The sequence below is a fragment of the Globicephala melas genome, chromosome 1 (assembly GCF_963455315.2).
Source record: "Globicephala melas chromosome 1, mGloMel1.2, whole genome shotgun sequence".
Lineage (NCBI taxonomy): Eukaryota > Metazoa > Chordata > Mammalia > Artiodactyla > Delphinidae > Globicephala > Globicephala melas.
The window spans coordinates 154,758,959-154,779,672 of NC_083314.1; the positions used below are offsets into that span (position 1 = coordinate 154,758,959).

General features: G+C 38.9%; 1 protein-coding gene across 29 annotated transcripts in view; it reads left to right on the forward strand.

The window, feature by feature from the left end:
- SCMH1 (Scm polycomb group protein homolog 1) overlaps positions 1-20,714 on the forward strand; it is a 191,909-nt gene that overhangs the window by 85,910 nt on the left and 85,285 nt on the right. For 27 of the 29 annotated variants that reach the window (XM_060307134.1, XM_060307144.1, XM_060307146.1 and 24 more), the window contains one exon: positions 9,873-9,961. In XM_060307134.1, coding sequence (XP_060163117.1) covers positions 9,873-9,961 — 89 coding nt within the window. Of the gene's footprint in view, positions 1-3,396; positions 3,443-9,872; positions 9,962-20,714 lie in introns of all 29 variants that reach the window. The other 2 variants (XM_060307116.1, XM_060307148.1) reach the window with 1 other exon arrangement.

Here is a 20,714-nt window from a genome sequence, read left to right on the forward strand (position 1 = left end):
TAGAATGATGTTTCATAACTCTAAAAACCACTGAATTGGATATTTAAAAGTATGAATTGAGTTACATCTCACTAAAGCTATTATTTTTTCAAAATCACATGTCCGATTCAACAAATAGTATTGGGAAAACTGGATATCCACATGCAAAAGAATGAAGTTGGACCTTTACCTTACACCATTATACAATAACTAACTCAAAATGGATCAACAACCTAAATGTAGGAGCTAAAACTGTAAAACTCTTAGAAGAAAACATAGGGGAAAAGCTTCATGATGTTGGAATTGGCAGTGATTTTTGGATACGACACCAAAAGCACAGGCAACAACAAAAAAAATAGTTAAATTTGACTGCATCAAAATTTAAAATTTTGTTTATCAAAGGACACTTTTAACGGAGTGAAAAGGGAACTCATGGAATGGGAGAAAATATTTGCGAATCATATATCTGGTAAGGGGTTAATATCCAAAATATATTTTTTAAAACTCCTTCAGTTGAACAACAGCAAATAAACAACCTGAATAAAAAATAGGCAAAGGACTTGAATAGACATTTCTCTAAAGAAGATATACACGTGGCCAGTAAGCACATGAAAAAATGCTCAGCATCAGTAATCATTTAGGGAAATATAAATCAAAAACACAATGAGATAATACTTCACACCCATTAGGATGGCTATTATCAAATAAATAGAAAATAACAAGGGTTGGTGAGGATGTGGAGAAATTGGAACCATGTGTATTGTGTATTGGGAATGTAAAGTGGTACGGCCACTAAGGAAAACAATATGTTTCCTCAGAGAAGTTAAAAACAGAATTACATGTGATCTAGCAATTCCACTTCGGGGTAGATAGGCAGAAGAATAGAAAGCAGGGACTAAAGGAGATATTGGGATACCTATATTTAGCAGCATTATTCACAATATCCAGAAGGTCAAAACAACCCAAGTGTCCATTGACAGAAGAATGGATAAATAAAATGTGGTATATACACACAGTGGAATATTATTCAGCTTTAAAAAGTAAGGAGATTCTGACACATGCTACAATGTGGGTGAATCTTAAAGATATTATGCTATTATAAATGAAATAAGCCAGTCACAAAATGACAAATGCTGTATGATTCCACTTATACAAGGTACCGAATATAGGCAAATTCATAGCGACAGAAAATAGAATGGCGGTTGCAAGGAGCTGGGAAAGGGGAGAGGGGAATGGGGAGTTACTGTTTAATGGGCAGAGTTTCATTTGGGGAAGATGAAAAAGTTCTGGAGATGGATGGTGGTAATGGTTACACATTGATGTGAATGTACTTAATGCCATTTACTTTTGAGAAAGAAGGGGAAATATACGTGTATACACACACATGCACATATATATAATGTACATGAACTTACATATATTTTGTATACTTAGTTTTATAAAAAGAAACACAGGACTGTTAAAACCAGAAAATAATGGAAAGGTTCCCTATTGGGAGTGTCTGGGAATAGGGTGGAAAGCATAGAAACGAGAGTGAGACATCTCTAAAAATACCCTTTTATATTCTTTTGACTTTTGAATTATATAAATGTCTTACTTAATACATAAAATTAAACCAAAAACAAACAGATGAACAAGCCATATCCTAAAATTGACTATAAACAGAAACAAACTGAACTCTGTAGCAAATGGATATCATAACCACATTGAAAAAAGAGTTCAAACAACTTGAACACAGAACCTTCACATTACACCCGCAATGGGACATATTTCAAAGGAAAATGGAACTGCAAAGAAATTCTGACTTTTTCTTAATGATGTTAGCGGTTTTGCCCTAATAATCTGAAACTATTTTGCATGTATTGAAGACAGAGCAAATGAGTAAATAAGATACAAGTATGAGATGGAAAAGATGAAGAAGAACCCTTGCAGTGTAGGATTTGAATTGGAGGTATGTTATGAACTCTTAACTTAAAATAGGTATATAAGTATATATTAATATGTATTAAAATATACATAAATATATATTAATATAATACTTATTCACTTAGAATATATATGTATGTATACGTATATATTCTAAGGTAATACATGTATATGTATATGTATGTATATATATGTATATATTCCAAGCTCTATTGAAAAGGCCTGGAAACAATGACTCCTCAGTAGCAATGGGAGCATCTTGATTTGATTTCTCATTCTCTGCTAAATCCCATTCTCCGCTAAAAGGAATCATGGCTCCTTGGAGCAATGGCTGATTCCAAGACTGAGCAACAGAGAAAATGTAAGGTGAGTCTGGAAGATCTTATTATGCCAGAAAGCAAAGAAGTCTCAAAGATTGATGGGTACATATCAGAGGGATACAGGAGCCAGTTTAAAGGGACTCTGACTAGCCAACATTGGAAAAATATGACCATCAAAGAGAATAATAAAAATAGAAGAACAATAATAATAGCCTCATGGGTCCCTAGTGATACACAGGAAAAAAATTAAAGTTGCAGAGAAAGTTCTTCTTTACAGAATATCAGCTAACAAATATAAAGAATGATAGAAAATTATCATTTCGGCAACCACCATTTAAATGGATTCAGACCAAGATAATCAATGAATGCTAAAACAAAGAAAAGAAAAGCTTATTGGAGAATAGGATATTCACACAGTCTCAAAGTTTCTCCCCACTGATTATTAATTACAAGGGGAAATTACAATGAAGAAATCTGTCAGTCATTTCTTAATAAGTGATCAAATTCAGTATCATTAATAATTAGACACACTGACATTATTTACTGCCTGAAGCAATGAAATGAGAAGTACTCAATATCCCTTGTGTAGTATCTTTGTCAAAATTGTTTAGCATGAATGTAATCATAAGGAAAGAATCAGAAAACATCCAAATTGTGGGACGTTCTATAAAACAGGCCAAACTCTTCAAAAGTAACAATTTCATGAAAAACAAAAGGCAACTGGACTATCCTAGATGAAAGGAGACTAAAGAAACTTGACAACCAAATGCAATATGTCATCCGTGATGTATTTTAAAAATTAAACACCTATAAAGATTTGGGGACAGCTGAAGATGTTTTTAATTAAATGTATTGGATATGATAATATTGCAGTTCTAAAGGAGAATGTCCTTGTTCTGAGGACAAATATCTTGACGTATGTAGAGGTGAAGTCTATATCATGATGTCTCTAACTTTCACATAGTTCAGAGGAAAAAGTGTGTGTAGATACATGGAAAGCAATTGTGGTGAAGTGTTATTAGTTGCTGAATTTAGGTGAAGGGTACATAGTTTGCTCTTGTATTGTTTTTTGCTACTTTTCTCTGGGTTTAAAATTTTTCAAGATAAAAAGTTTAAAATAATTTATGTATATGATTATACATATATATGTGTGTGTGTTCATGTTCCCCAGGCCTCCTCTGGACTTCTCCCCAGAGTTGCTGAATCAGAATTTCTAGGTAATGGGGCTTGGGATTCTGCATGGTAAAATGGCTCTCCCGAGACTCTTAACACAGTTGGTCTGTATTTGGGAAGCATTGCTCCAAAGAGCATTATTCTCCATTAAAATCTTGTGTGGTTTGTGTGTGTGTGTATGTGTGTGTGTTCTGTTCACACAGGAACATTGGTTACTACTTTGCAGAGTCCTCCAGAAAAAAGGTGAAAAGGTAGAATGATTCTCAGGTGATGTCAACCTTTTCCTCACATCCCCTTGTTTTACTGGTCCATTCTATACTTAGACTGAGGTTATTTCTTCTAAACAGGGCTATCTGGATCACTAATTCTCAAACATGGCTGACAGTTAGAATCACCTAGAGAGCTCTCAGAAATTTCAGTGCCTAGGCCTTACCTCAGATCAATTAAATCTGAATTTCTGGGAGTGGGATGATGTATTCTTTAATGCTCCCCAGGTGATTTCAGTGTCCAAGTTTGAGAGTCCCTAGGCTAGAGCAAAGCTGGCCTCTGGTGAGGCCTCTAGCCAAGTGTGTCAGGATCCCAGTATAAACTGCCTACTCAGCAAACTTAGTCACGTGCCCTGATGTCTATGTGGGACATTGACTTGAAAGGAACCCTCTTATGTTCCTGACACTGATCAGTCTTCTCTTATGCTAAATAGCTTCCAGGGCCTGTCAGTAAAAAGGGGGATTTTAAAAGATGCGTATCCCATTTATGGTTATGGAAATTTGAACTCTGTTTATAAAAATTTGGGGGGGGGATGAAATTTTAGAGAGAAGTAACTTTAACTATGGTATCTTAAATACTCATTTTACACAGGTAATTTTAAAAATATTCGCCAAACTCTCTTCTCTGCAAGGCCCCTGACATTGAGTAATGCCAGACCCATCTATACGTACACCTATCTCAAGACTAGTCATAACCCCACCCCCAGTGAAATAAATCTGAATTAACTTGTGTTTGAGTGTGTATATAAGAGCGGAGCATTGAAGTGGTGACAGCATCCTGGCCGAAGCAAAAGGAATTCTAACAGTCCTTCCCAAATACAACCTGACTGAACATACACTTCTTCCTCAGGGAAGACAGTTTGTTCAGCACCTCTCTTCCAGTTCTCGTTGCTGTCCCTCTTGGGGTAAAATTTAGATAGCCCACCCAACCTCAGTTTGGAAGCACTGCTTTAGTTCAGTGTCATCATCTGACAAATACAGAAATAGGGAAAGGGAAGTTAGTTGTCCAAAGTTGTACAGTGAATTGGTGGCATGTTTCTGTACATGTATTTGTATGTGTACATGTATGTAAAGCTCCTCTGGGAGGAGAGAATGATTTGGGGATCATCTTGACAGCCATAGAGTCTAATAACTTCATAAAGCTTGGAATTACTATATAGGACAATGGCAGGGTAAGGAGTAGGGCCCATTCATGTGCTTCCTCGTATGAGTGCTGTTCTGTTACCTGCCACCAGAGGGCATGAACTATGATTAGATTCTAGACCTGCTGATCTACATTGAAGTTCAGAGCTTGCTCAGACCACTGTTAGTTCAAACAAACGAACCCTAACCTATTCAGTAGTCCCACAGTCTTAGAAGCATATGAAAGATCTTTGTGACTGGTTGTTTATAAATATTTTAAAAAGAAATCTTAGCTAAGCACAGAACACTTGCAGCATGCCTGGGTTTAGAATTGGAGACCTGGTTTTATAATATTAGCCCAGGCACTTACTAGTTTAGTTGTGTGGCCAATGGTAAGTTGCTTTATCTTGACTTTTAACCGTGAATTTCAGTTGCCTCACCTGCCACATCATTAATAAACTTTGCCACACATGGTTGAGGATTAAATGGGGTAACATGATAAAGCATTTATCAATTCCTGGCACCCGTTTCATAAGTGGAGATTTTTCCTTTGTTCAGTAAAACTCTCATGGAGCTCATATTCTGGTTGGAAAAGACATACACATTACATGGAAAAAAGAAAGAAAATTTAGGCAGTGATAAAAGGTAAGGATAATAAGAAGGGAGCAGGATCTAGGAGGCTATTTTAGGTAGGGTAGTCTAGGCATGCCTCTCTGAGGAGGTGATATTTCAGCAAAGAACTATCAAAGATTTGAGAAAAGTGAAGGGTGTTTGAGGCAGAGGGACACAGCTTGGTGTGCTTGGGAAACAGAAAGACCAGTGAATGAAAGGCAGGGGGGTGGCAGGAGATGAGTTACAAGAAGTAAGCAAGTTCCGTATCATGTAAGTTTTGTTAAATACATAAAGACTGCAGATTTATTTTGTGTTATAGGATGTAAGCATAAGAGTGATGTGATCTGATTTATAGTTTTAAAAACATAACCATATCATTCTGGTTGCTGTGTGGAGAATAGACAGTAGGGAGGCAAAAGTAGAAGCAGAGAGAAGGGTTAGAAGGCTGTTTTAGTAGTCTGGGCAAAGTTTGGCTGTCACTTAGGTTAGGGTGTTAGTGGGCAGAAATACAGAATGGTAAGGAACGGTTCGGTTTAGGGTATATTAGATGTAAGAACCATCAACACTTGCTGATTAATTGTATTTGAGAGACAATAGAAAGGGAGGAACCAAGAGTGACTTCTAGGCTTTTTGGTCTCAGCACTTGGGTTTAAATAAGTGGTTCCATTAACTGAGATGAGATGACTGGAGGAAAGGGGGTAGTAAAATCAAGAGTTCTGTTTTAGATTTACTCATTTTGAGATCTCTTGGCATCCAAGTAGAGTTATAGAATAAGGCAGTTGAAAATATGAGCATGAAACTCAGGACAGAGGTTTGGGTTAGAGATATAAATTGGCAGTCATCGTTGATGGGAAAAAAGTGGGGACCAAGAAGAGAGAACCAGTGGCCAGACACTGAGGTACTCCCACTTTAGAGGTTAGGATTTCTTACCCACCTGGCCTTTTCCTTGCAAGCCATTGTTTAATTTGAGGAGACCCTCAAATTATTGTTTTTACTCTTCTCTTCCTTTTTGCACAAATTTACAACTCCAGTTCTTTTACCAAGAGAGACAGCATGGTAGAACTGAGTGATTAAATATTTGAAGACATTAATGTGCTGATTAATAATGAAGACTCTGGAGACAGAGGAATTCGGTTTAAATCCTGCCTCTGCTATTTACTAGCTTAGCGACCTTGGATATTTTACTTAATTTCTCTAATCTCAGTCTTTTCATCTATAATAATCAAAATAAAAGCCAGCATTCATTTAACACTTGTCATATACCAGGCATCGTTTTAAGTGCTTCGCATGTATTAACCTATTTTAACCCTTAGAACAACCCATTGAAGTAGTTACTATTCTTACCCATTTTATTGTTGAGGAAATGAAAACCAGAGAGAGGTCTTATAATTTGCCAAACATCACACACCAGGTAAGTAGCAGAGCTAGATTTGAATCTAGGGAGCCTGGCTCCAAAACCAGTGCTACTTTTCTCTTATCAAATTCACAGAGTTGTAGAAGTGATTAAATGAGATAACCCACTTAAAAGTGCTTAGCACATGGAGGCTGGCAAATAATATGAGCGTAATGAATGTTTTCTTATGGAGGCAGCATAGCATAGTGAAAGAGAATCAGATGGAAAGTCCTGGGGCTCCAGCCTGACTACAGGAACAACTTACGTGATCATGAACAAGTTTCTTAGCCTCTCTGGACTTCAGTTTTGTCATCTACAATATAAAACCTTCATACTATATGGCCTCTGAAATCCCTTTCAGTGTTTAAACATTCTATCTATGACTCCCCAGGACAGATTGTGAATACATCTGAATTTGGTAGGGGAATAAGGTACTCAGTAATTCCTTGGGTTGACAACATTTCTACTTTGCCCTTCTACTCTTGAAGAAACTTGCTAGGAGATAGTGAAACGTAGTTAAGAACCATACGGTTTGGAGTAAGACTGTCATGTAGTGGAATCTGTTTCTACCACTTACTACCTTGGACAAGCTACTTCTCCTGAGTTTCTCTTTCATCATCTGCAAACTAGGGGTAATGATAGTGCACACCTCATGGCATTATTTGAAATATCCTGTGAGAAAGCGCCTGTAAAGTATTTAGTACATGATAAGCATTGAATACATATTAACTATTATAATATTATTATAAGGGTTTCCAGAGCTGAGAGGATTTCTTTTTCCCTCAAGTACCAGATGAGATAGAAGCCTCTCAGTAACCCACTTCTAAAGAATTGAATTGGGAATTACATGGTGAGGCACTCTCGTTGTTGGGAACTGAGGGCATGAATCAGAATTTTCTAACTGTGCAGTCATTCCTCCCCGCTCCCCTCTTATACGAAGGTGTAGGGAGCATTTCTCTAGAGCAGCTTTGCCTTATCTGTAGGTGTAGTGAATCATTCATGGCAAATCTGCACTAGGTTTGGCTTGCTTCAACCCTTCCCTGACCTAAAGAGAGTTGTTTTACTCACACACAAACCAGACCTGAATTTCTGGAGAAATTTGTTTGTCTGTTTGTTTGTACCGTGGTCAAAGGAAGAGTAGTAGTCAAGACTCTTTTGGAGTGTAAAACCCCAACCCAGACCAGGTTAGAGGAGGGCAATAGGAGGAGGCAGGAATTAGTGACTCATGTAACTGCGAAGCCCAAGACCTGGTGCTGAGTGTGTCTGGACACAGGGTTTTAAACACTCTCATGTCTCCATCTCCTGCTCTACATTGGCCTTATTCTCAGTTATGTTCTCCATTTTAGCAGTGCCAAATCTACAAACTTACTTATAACCATGATCTCAGAGAAAGAAAAGCTCTCTCCAACATGCACATCATATCAGAAAACAGTTGATCCAACTTGGGACATACATATACACTTTTGGTCTAGGGGAATCTGATGCTTTTAAATAGCATTATTTTGCATTCCATGGCCAGGTAGGTAGAGCCCAGTGTAGACATCCCCACCAAATCACATAAAATTAGAGTTTTTTTTGTCTTTGGGGGTTTTTTTTACAGAAGGAAAAAGAGCTGGGCAAGCAAAAAAGAAGTGGTAGCAGTTTGACAGGACTGTGTGAATTGCTATCCCCATTGTTTATGAATGAGCTATCCCAAGGAGTCTCCTGACCCTGGGAAACCTCACTTGGTAGCCTAGCCAGCTTTGAGACTAAAAGTTTAAATCAGGTGGGGGTGGTACCTCTCTTATTTACATTTTCTTCTCTCTTCTCACATCCTCCCCTTTAATTTAATTATAGTTCTTAACTAATACTTTATCCCAAAAGCTGATTCTTCCTTTTTCATTTCACATGCACATTGATAATTTAGTGTAGTAAAGAGTGTGGGCTCAACAGTCAGATTGCCTGGATTTCAATCCTATCTTTGTCATTTGCTCACTTTGAAATCTCAAGCAGTTTACTTTATACTTCTTTCCTCATCTATAAAATGAAGATAATTTCTACCCTACTGGGTTGTCTTGAGGATTAAATTAGGTAGTCGGTAGAAGGTGCCTGGCACAGTATCTAGCACACAGTGAAGTACTCAGTAATATCAGATACTGTTGTTGTTGCTGTTTCTCTGCAGCTTTGGTTCAGCCTATCTGTGCTTTGTCAGGAATGGGAAAGCTGAGGTAGATTGGGAGACTATCAGAAAGCACTAGATTGTGGTATCTCAGGACAGAGGGTTGAAGCCAAATTGAAGGAAGCACTTGGAGCTCTAATTGGAAGACTTAACTATGATAATGATCTTATTTTTACAGTTTGTTAATTAAATGGTATATTCTTATTGACTTGTCATTGCAGAATGACAATGGACAATTAACATCCCTAGGCTTCTTTTCACTCTTTTGGAAAATGAGGGTTTTTTTGATAAGATGATCCCTTCCATTTTCATCAATGCCTGATCCTTCGTTAAGTAAAAATGAATATCAAAAAGTGTTTTGTACTCTGTGTATGTGTGTATGTGTGAGAGAGAGAGGGAAAGAGAGACAGAGAGCGAGAAAGTGAGAGCAAAAGTGAGAGTGTGTTTACATTGAGATAAACCAAAAAGATTTACTTGTATATTGGATTTATCAGACATATCTGGTTTCTTCTTAAGAGATTATTATATCCCTGTTCACACTCTATGGTCTAGATCATTTCTAAGTGTTTGTTATTCCTATCACAAATCTATTTTGTATTTTTCAAGGAAGCTTTTTAGGCATGATATTTGTTGTGTAATACTTGTTTTGGCTTCAGGAAACTTGGTTGGGGACTTTACTCCACTACTTACTTTGCAACATTACCTTGGGCAAGTTACATTCCCTCTTATATGCCTCATTTCCTCATCTGTCTAATGAGGTATTTCTTCTACTTAACCTTTAAGTCCTTCCCTAACCATCTGTGATTCTATAACTATCACAGCATAGGTTGTGGCAGGCGTAGCTGGATTCCAAAGGGAAAACTTGATATAGCAATTCCCTTTGAGACATATTTTTTATCTGTTGCCCATTATGTTTGCTGCAGGATTTCGGCTGAATGCTTCCTCTTGGCCCATGTTCCTTTTGAAGACGCTAAATGGAGCAGAGATGGCTCCCATCAGGATTTTCCACAAGGTACAGTGTCCCTCAGCTATCACCAGCTCCAAATTGCTTAAGGTCAAATGCTTACATTCTTTCAATTACTGAGCCTCTGATGTCTACATTATATATGTGGCCTGAGGATGCCTTCTCAGAAACTAGTTCAGCAGAAGGATTTTTTAAGTACCTTAAAAAGCCGCAATTATCCCCAGAGAAATATTAGACTGATAAATTAGGATTTCTGCGTTTTGGGTCCTAGCTCTGCCAATAGTAAGTTTTGACCTCATCTGTTAAGTGGGATTCTGTCTACCTCATAGGGTTTTAAGAAGTTAAACATTTTTTTTTATTAGTAAAACATATAAAGTGTAGTATAAATCTAAAGGAGCTATTCTTACTATAGATCATGCAGTTCCATAAGGTCCATATTCTAAACAGAGAGAAAGGAAGGAGACTATTTTTTGAGTGCCTACAGTATGTTTGGAGTTTATCCACACTCTCTCATTTAAATACCCACAGTTAACTTTATGAAGCAAGAGTTATTATTTCGATTTAGTAGTTAAGGAAACAAATACTTTTGAATAAGGAGCTTGCCCAAGGTCGCATGACTAGTAAGTGGTGGAACAGGGATCCAAAACCTGTATTCAGTCTTGCTGATTTCTCGAGGGATGAAGCAATCAGTCTGCTCTTAGTTGATCTTTAATGAGGTTAAAGTTACTGTAAAGGTGACTGAATTGGGGTTGCCTATGTTGCCATTTAAGTCTAAACCCTGAGAGTACCCTGATTCCCAGAATACAGTATACTGGACAACTTGAAACCCTTCCACTGCAGAATACCTAAAAATGATGGGGGGTAAGGGGCCAACAAGTATTCTTTTAAAGGCTTTGCTGACCTTACTAGAAAGTAAGATAACTCCAAGGCCAAAATGAGGATGGAAAAGCAGAGTGTTAGGTGTACTGAACCTGCAGGTGCCATAAGGGGCTTTGCGAGTCTTACTTTCCAAGGACCTTGTCTTTTAACAACCACAGTAGGATAGAAGTTGAGGCCTTGGGCCCATGCAAGGCAGAAAAATGTACCTGGGACTGCCACATAAAAAATCAGATTGGATCCCTCAAATGTTTACTCCTTAGTGAAAAGACTATTGCATTGATGAGGAAGAGTCTCTGCCTGGGCCATGGGTAGGGGTAGGAAGTGAGTCATCTCTTCTGATAAGACAGTCTTTCCCCATGGAAGTCCAGGGTTCAGATATGGTGCCTGTGTTGTTTCAGAACTCCAGAATTGTATGGGATATTTCTGAGTGCCTGGCAGAAGCAAACCCAAAACCTCTCTGGAGGGTTTGGTTGTTTTCAACCCAGATGTCATAGAAGTCCCAAAAATGAAGTACCACTGAAGATCAGTTCAGTTCAGTTCATAATTACAGAGCCCGCAAAACTCACAAAGCAAATCCTGCATGATGAGACTTCAGTAGACAACAAACAGTAAGACTCTAACCTCAAGCACTTTCAGATAATAGAAATATCAGATAGAGATTATAAATTAAGTATTTGAAAATGAGTAAGGAATGAAAAGAAGGAATTTAAAGATGAGAAAAGTACAAACCTCTATTTTTTTAAAGACAAAGTTGAAAAAACAACAAATTGACTATCTAGAAATGAAACTTAACCATTAAAAGTTTTAAATCTTAGGTAGGCGTATAAGCAATTTAGACCTAGATAGAGAAGAAAGAATTGAAAGACACGTGTAAGGACTTTCCCTAGAGTGCAGTACAGAGAGATAAAGAGACGGAAAATACATTAAAGAGAAAAGACAAAGAGAATACTATTAGAAGGTCCAGTATATACTGAACATGAACTCTAGAGAGATTAATTAGAAAGAATAAAGAAAAGTCAGTATTTGAAAAGATAATGACAGAATTTTCCAGAGTGTGTAATAAAGACAAATATATACCTTAAAACATCATGGTATAACTAAAGTCAAAAGAAAGGATCTGAGCAAAGTAATCACACAGAATACAGTCATCCTCTGTGAGGGATGGTTCTGCACCTGTGGGGGACTGGTTCGAGGACCCCCTGAATATGAAAATCCACACATACGCAACTCCCTTATATAAAATGGCATAGTACAGTCAGCCCTCCATATCCACAGCTTCCATGTCCATGTGGACTGAACCTTCAAAAGGATTACAGTTAGGCTGACAGCACATTTCTTGACAGCAGCAGTACAAGCCAAAAGGTAACAGAATAATATCTGCAAAGAACTAAGAAAAAATAGTTGTCCACCTAGAATTTTATATCTACTTATACTATTATTTCAGAATGAATGTAAAATCAAGACATTTTCAGCAAACTAATACAAACAGATACTAATATATCTGCTGAAAGAACAATTGAACAGTATATTTCAGGAAGAAGATAACTGGGGACTTCAATCCGCCTGCCAGTGCAGGGGACATGGGTTCAATCCCTGGTCCAGGAAGATCCCACATGCTGGGGAGCAACTAAGCCCATGTGCCACAACTACTGAGCCCACGTGCCACAACTAATGAAGCCCACACACCTAGAGCCCATGCTTCGCAACAAGAGAAGCCACCACAATGAGAAGCCCATGCATCACAACGAAGAGTAGCCCCCACTCGACTCAACTAGAGAAAGCCCGCACGCAGCAACGAAGACCCAGCGCAGCCATAAATAAATAAATAAAAGATAATTGAACTGGAAAGTAAGAATGAGATGCAAAGAGTACTGCTGAAGAAAGATGGTTTAACATGTGAGTAAAACTAATCAACCATTGCCTATAACTGTATAAACCAGTTATACTAGCAGAAGTGATCAGTTGGCAGTATAACAATGTGGAACTAAATTGTCAAACACCTATTAACTCAGGAGTAGTTTAAATATTCTGAGGTTCTTGTATTGTTTAAAGATGAGCTTTAGACTTAATTATGTCAACTATACAGTTATGATCTGAAGGGGTCCACCAAAAGACTAAATATAGAATGGTTAACATATGAATTGGGGACTTCCCCGTGGCACAGTGGTTAAGAATCTGCCTGCCAGGGGAGCTTCAAAAAGGCAAAAGAGTAAGACGTGGAGATCACCTTCCTCCCCACAAATACATCAGAAATACATGTACATGTGAAACAACTCCTACAGAGCACCTACTGAACGCTGGCAGAAGACCTCAGACCTCCCAAAAGGCAAGAAACTCCCCCACGTACCTGGGTAGGGCAAAAGAAAAAAGAAGAAACAGAAACAAAAGAATAGGGACGGGACCTGCACCAGTGGGAAGGAGCTGTGAAGGAGGAAAGGTTTCCACACACTAGAAGCCCCTTCATGGGCGGAGACTGTGGGTGGCGGAGGGGGGAAGCTTCGGAGCCACGGAGGAGAGCGCAGCAACGGGGGTGCAGGGGGCAAAGGGGAGAGGTTCCCACACAGAGGATTGGTGCCGACCAACACTCACCATCCCGAGAGGCTTGTCAGCTGACCCGCCGGGACAGGCGGGGGCTGGGAGCTGAGGCTCCAGCTTCAGTGGATCCCAGGGAGAGGACTGGGATTGGTTGCATGAACACAGCCTGAAGGGGCTAGTGCGCCACAGCTAGCCGGTAGGGAGTCTGGGAAAAAGTCTGGAGCTGCCGAAGAGGCAAGAGACTTTTTCTTGCCTCTTTGTTTCCTGATGTGCGAGGAGAGAGGATTAAGAGAGCTGCTTAAAGGAGCTCCAGAGACGGGTGTGAGCCGTGGCTGTCAGCACGGACCCCAGAGACGGGCATGAGACGCTAAGGCTGCTGCTGCCGCCACCAAGAAGCCTGTGTGCGAGCACAGGTCACTATCCACCTCTTCCGTCCTGGGAACCTGTGCAGCCCACCACTGCCAGGGTCCTGTGATCCAGGGACAACTTCCCTGGGAGAACACACGGCTGGTGTGTTCTCACGCTGGTGCAATGTCATGCCGGCCTCTGCTGCCGCAGGCTCACCCCACGTTCCATACCTCTCCCTCCCCCCGGCCTGAGTGAGCCAGAGCCCCCAGATCAGCTGCTCCTTTAACCCTGTCCTGTCTGAGCGAAGAACAGACACCCTCAGGCAACTTACACACAGAGGCGGGTTCAGATCCAAAGCTGAGCCCCAGGAGCTGTGTGAACAAAGAAGAGAAAGGGAAATCTCTCCCAGCAGCCTCAGGAGCAGCAGATTAAATCTCCACAATCAACTTGATGTACCCTGCAACTGTGGAATACCTGAATAGACAACGAATCATCCCAAATTGAGGAGGTGAACTTTGGGAGCAACAATATATATATATTTTTTCCCTTTTTCTCATTTTGTGAGTGTGTATGGGTATGCTTCTGTGTGTGATTTTGTATAGCTTTGCTTTTACCATTTGTCCTAGGGTTCTGTCTGTCCATTTTTGTTTGTTTGGTTTTAGTATAGTTTTTAGCACTTGTTATCATCGGTGGATTTGTTTTTTGGTTCGGTTGCTCTCTTCTTTGTTTCTTTTTTTTAAATACTTTTCTCAAAAATTTTTAAAATTATTTTTTATTTTAATAACTTTATTTTATTTTACTTTATTTTATTTTATCTTCTTCTTTCTTTGTTTTCTGCCTTTTATTCTGAGCTGTGTGGATGACAGGCTCTTGGTGCTCCAGCCAGGCGTCAGGGCTGTGCCTCTGAGGTGGGAGAGCCAAGTTCAGGACACTGGTCCACAAGAGACCTCCCAGCTCCACATAATATCATTCGGTGAGAGCTCTCCCAGAGGTCTCTATCTCAACGCCAAGACCCAGCTCCACTCAATGACCAGCAAGCTACAGTGCTGGACACCCTATGCCAGACAACTGGCAAGACAGGAACACAGCCCCACCCATTAGCAGAGAGGCTGCCTAAAATCATAATAAGACCACAGACACCCCAGGACACACCACCAGATGTGGACCTGCCCACCAGAAAGAACATCCAGCCTCATCCACCAGAACACAGGCACTAGTCCCGTCCACCAGGAAGCCTACACAACCCACTGAACCAACCATAGCCACTGGAGGACAGACACAAAAAACAACGGGAACTACGAACCTGCAGCCTGTGAAAAGGAGACCCCAAACACAGTAAGTTAAGCAAAATGAGAAGACAGAGAAACACACAGCAGATGAAAGAGCAAGGCAAAAACCCACCAGACCTAACAAATGAAGAGAAAATAGGCAGTCTACCTGAAAAAGAATTCAGAAAAATGATAGTAAAGATGATCCAAAATCTTGGAAGTAGAATGGAGAGAATACACGAAACGTTTAACAAGGACCTAGAAGAACTAAACAGCAAACAGACAGTGATGAACAACACAATAAATGAAATTGAAAATTCTCTAGAAGGGATCAATAACAGAATAACTGAGGCAGAAGAACGGATAAGTGACCTGGAAGATAAAATAGTGGAAATAACTACTGCAGAGCAGAATAAAGATAAAGAAAGAAAAGAATTGAGGACAGTTTCAGACACCTCTGGGACAACATTAAACGCACCAACATTCGAATCATAGGGGTCCAAGAAGAAGGAGAGAAAAAGAAAGGGACTGAGAAAATATTTGAAGAGATTATACTTGAAAAATTCCCTAATATGGGAAAGGAAATAGTTAATCAAGTCCAGGAAGCACAGAGTCCCATACAGGATAAATCCAAGGAGAAACACGTCAAGACACGTATTAATCAAACTGTCAAAAATTAAATACAAAGAAAACATATTAAAAGCAGCAAGGGAAAAACAACAAGTAACACACAAGGGAATCCCCGTAAGGTTAACAGCTGATCTTTCAGCAGAAACTCTGCAGGCCAGAAGGGAATGGCAGGACATATTTAAAGTGATGAAGGGGAAAAACCTACAACCAAGATTACTCTACCCAGCAAGGATCTCAGTCAGATTTGACAGAGAAATTAAAACCTTTACAGACAAGCAAAAGCTAAGAGAATTCAGTCCTACCAAACCAGCTTTACAGCAAATGCTAAAGGACTTCTCTAGGCAGGAAACACAAGAGAAGGAAAGGACCTACAATAACAAACCCAAAACAATTAAGAAAATGGTAATAGGAACATACATATCAATAATTACCTTAAATGTAAATGGATTAAATGCTCCAACCAAAAGACATAGACTGGCTTGAATGGATACAAAAGCAACACCCATATATATGCTGTCTACAAGAGACCCACTTCAGACCTAGGGACACATACAGACTGAAAGTGAGGAGATGGAAAAAGATATTCCATGCAAATGGAAAGCAAAGGGAAGCTGGAGTAGCGATTCTCATATCAGACAAAATAGACTTTAAAACAAAGACTATTACAAGAGAAACAGAGGGACACTACATAATGATCAAGGGATCAATCCAAGAAGAAGTATAACAATTGTAAATATGCACCCAACATAGGAGCACCTCAATACATAAGGCAAATACTAACAGCTATAAAAGGGGAAATTGACAGTAACACAATCATAGTAGGGGACTTTAACACCCGACTTTCACCAATGGACAGATCATCCAAAATGAAAATAAATAAGGAAACACAAGCTTTAAATGATACATTAATTAAACAAGATGGACTTAATTGATATTTATAGGACATTCCATCCAAAAACAACAGAATACACATTTTTCTCAAGTGCTCATGGAACATTCTCCAGGATAGATCATATCTTGGATCACAAATCTACCTTGGTAAATTTAAGAAAATTGAAATCATATCAAGTATCTTTTACAACCACAATGCTATGAGACTACGTATCAATTACAGGAAAAGATCTGTAAAAAATACAAACACATGGAGACTAAACAATACACTACTTAATAACTAAGTGATCACTGAAGAAATCAAAGAGGAAATCCAAAAATACCTAGAAAAAAATGACAATGGAGACATGACGCCCCAAAACCAATGAGATGCAGCAAAAGCAGTTCTAAGAGGGAAGTTTATAGCAATACAATCCTACCTTAAGAAACAGGAAACATTTCAAATAAACAACCTAACCTTGCACCTAAAGCAATTAGAGAAAGAAGAACAAAAATCCCCCAGATTTAGCAGAAGGAAAGAAATCATAAAGATCAGATGAGAAATAAATGAAAATGAAATGAAGGAAACTATAGCAAAGAACAATAAAACTAAAAGCTGGTTCTTTGAGAAGATAAACAAAATTGACAAACCATTAGCCAGACTCATCAAGAAAAAAACAGAGAAGACTCAAATCGTTAGAATTAGAAATGAAAAAGGAGAAGTAACAACTGACACTGCAGAAGTACAAAAGATCATGAGAGATTACTACAAGCAACTCTATGCCAATAAAATGGACAACCTGGAAGAAACGGACAAATTCTTAGAAATGCACAACCTGCCAACACTGAATCAGGAAGAAATAGAAAATATGAACAGACCAATCACAAGCACTGAATTTGAAACTGTGATTAAAAAATCTTGCAACAAACAAAAGCCCAGGACCAGATGGCTTCACAGGCGAATTCTATCAAACATTTAGACAACAGCTAACACCTATCCTTCTCAAACTCTTCCAAAATATAGCAGAGGGAGGAACACTCCCAAACTAATTCTATGAGGCCACCATCATCCTGATACCAAAACCAGACAAAGATGTCACAAAAAAAGGAAACTACAGGCCAGTATCACTGAGGAAGTTAGATGCAGAAATCCTCAACAAAATACTAGCAAACAGAATCCAACAGCACATTAAAAGGATCATACACCATGATCAAGTGGGGTTGATCCCAGGAATGCAAGGATTCTTCAATATACACAAATCAATCAATGTGACACACCATATTAACAAATTGAAGGAGAAAAACCATATGATCATCTCAATAGATGCAGAGAAAGCTTTTGACAAAATTCAACACCCATTTATGATAAAAACCCTGCAGAAAATAGGCATAGAGGGAACTTTCCTCAACATAATAAAGGCCATATATGACAAACCCACAGCCAACATCGTCCTCAATGGTGAAAAACTGAAAGCATTTCCACTAAGATCAGGAACAAGACAAGGTTGCCCACTCTCACCACTCTTATTCAACATAGTTTTGGAAGTTCTAGTCAAAGCAATCAGAGAAGAAAAGCTAATAAAAGGAATCCAAATTGGAAAAGAAGAAGTAAAGCTGTCACTGTTTGCAGATGACATGATATTATACATAGAGAATCCTAAAGATGCTACCAGAAAACTACTAGAGCTAATCAATGAATTTGGTAAAGTAACAGGATACAAAATTAATGCACAGAAATCTCTTGCATTCCTATACACTAATGATGAAAAATCTGCAAGTGAAATTAAGAAAACACCCCCATTTACCATTGCAACAAAAAGAATAAAATATCTAGGAATAAACCTACCTAAGGAGACAAAAGTTCTGTTTGCAGAAAATTATAAGACACTGATGAAAGACATTAAGGATGATATAAACAGATGGAGAGGTATACCATGTTCTTGAATTGGAAGAATCAACATTGTGAAAATGACTCTACTACCCAAAGCAATCTACAGATTCAGTGCAATCCCTATCAAACTACCGCTGGCATTTTTCACAGAACTAGAACAAAGAATTTCACAATTTGTATGGAAACACAAAAGACCCCGAATAGCCAAAGCAATCTTGAGAACGAAAAGCGGAGCTGGAGGAATCAGGCTCCCTGACTTCAGATTATACTACAAAGCTACAGTAATCAACACAGTATGGTACTGGCACAAAAACAGAAATATAGATCAGCAGAACAGCATAGAAAGCCCAGAGATAAACCCACGCACATATGGTCACCTTATCTTTGATAAAGGAGGCAAGAATATACAGTGGAGAAAAGACAGCCTCTTTAATAAGTGGTGCTGGGAAAACTGGATAGGTACATGTAGAAGTATGAAATTAGAACACTACCTAACACCATACACAAAAATAAACTCAAAATGGATTAAAGACCTAAATGTAAGGCCAGACACTATCAAACTCTTAGAGGAAAACATAGGCAGAACACTCTATGACATAAATCTCAGCAAGATCCTTCTTGACCCACCTCCTAGAGAAATGGAAATAAAAACAAAAATAAACAAATGGGACTTAATGAAACTTCAAAGCTTTTGCACAGCAAAGGAAACCATAAACAAAACCAAAAGACAACCCTCAGAATGGGAGAAAATATTTGCAAATGAAGCAACTGACAAAGGATTAATCTCCAATATTTACAAGCAGCTCATGCAGCTCAATAACAATAAAACAAACAACCCAGTCCAAACGTGGGCAGAAGACCTAAATAGACATTTCTCCAAAGAAGATATAGATTGCCAACAAACACATGAAAGAATGCTCAACATCATTAATCATTAGAGAAATGCAAATCAAAACTACAATGAGATATCATCTCACACCAGTCAGAATGGCCATCAAAAAATCTAGAAACAATAAATGCTGGAGAGGGTGTGGAGAAAAGGGAACCCTCTTGCACTGTTGGTGGGAATGTAAATTGATACAGCCACTATGGAGAACAGTATGGAGGTTCCTTAAAACACTACAAATAGAACTACCATACCACCCAGCAATCCCACTACCGGGCATATACCCTGGGAAAATCATAATTCAAACAGAGTCATGTACCAAAATGTACATTGCAGCTCTCTTTACAATAGCCAGGACATGGAAGGAACCTAAGTGTCCATCAACAGATTAATGGATAGAAAGAAATGAAATTTAGTTATTTGCAGTGAGTTGGATGGAAATAGAGTCTGTCATACAGAGTGAAGTAAGTCAGAAAGAGAGAAACAAATACCGTATGCTAAAATATATATGGAATCTAAGAAAAAAAAAAGTTCATGAAGATCCTAGGTGTAAGACGGGAATAAAGACACAGACCAGGCTTCCCTGGTGGCGCAGTGGTTGAGGGTCCGCCTGCCAATGCAGGGGTCACGGGTTCATGCCTCAGTCCGGGAAGATCCCACATGGTGCTCAGCGGCTGGGCCCGTGAGCCATGGCCACTGAGCCTGCACGTCCGGAGCCTGTGCTCCACAACAGGAGAGGCCACGGCAGTGAGAGGCCCGCATACTGCCAAAAAAAAAAAAAAAAAAAAAAAAGACAGAAACCTACTAGAACATGGACTTGAGGATATGGGGAGGGGGAAGGGTAAGCTGTGACAAAGTGAGAGAGTGGCATGGACATATATACACTACCAAATGTAAAATAGATAGCTAATGGGAAGTAGCCGCATAGCACAGGGAGATCAGCTAGGTGGTTTGTGACCACCTAGAGGGGTGGGATAGGAAGGGTGGGAGGGAAGGAGACGCAAGAGGGAAGAGATATGGGAACATATGTATATGTATAACTGATTCACTTTGTTGTAAAGTGGAAACTAACACACCACTGTAAAGCAATTATACTCCAATAAAGATGTTAAAATATAATGATAATAAATTAAAAATAAATAAAATAAAAATAAAAATTGAAAAAAGACACATGCACCCCAGTGTTCCTTGCCGCACTATTTACAGTAGCTTGGTCATGGAAGCAACCTAAATGCCCATTGACAGATGCATGGATAAAGAAGATGTGGTACATATATACAATGGAATATTACTCAGCCATAAAAAGGAACGAAATTGGGTCATTTGTTGAGGCGTGGATGAGCTAGAGACTGTCATACAGAGTGAAGTAAGTCAGAAAGAGAGAAACAAATATCGTATACTAACACATATATGTGGAACCTAGAAAAATGGTACAGGTGAACCAGTTTGCAGGGCAGAAATTGAAACACAGATGTGGAGCACAAACGTATGGAC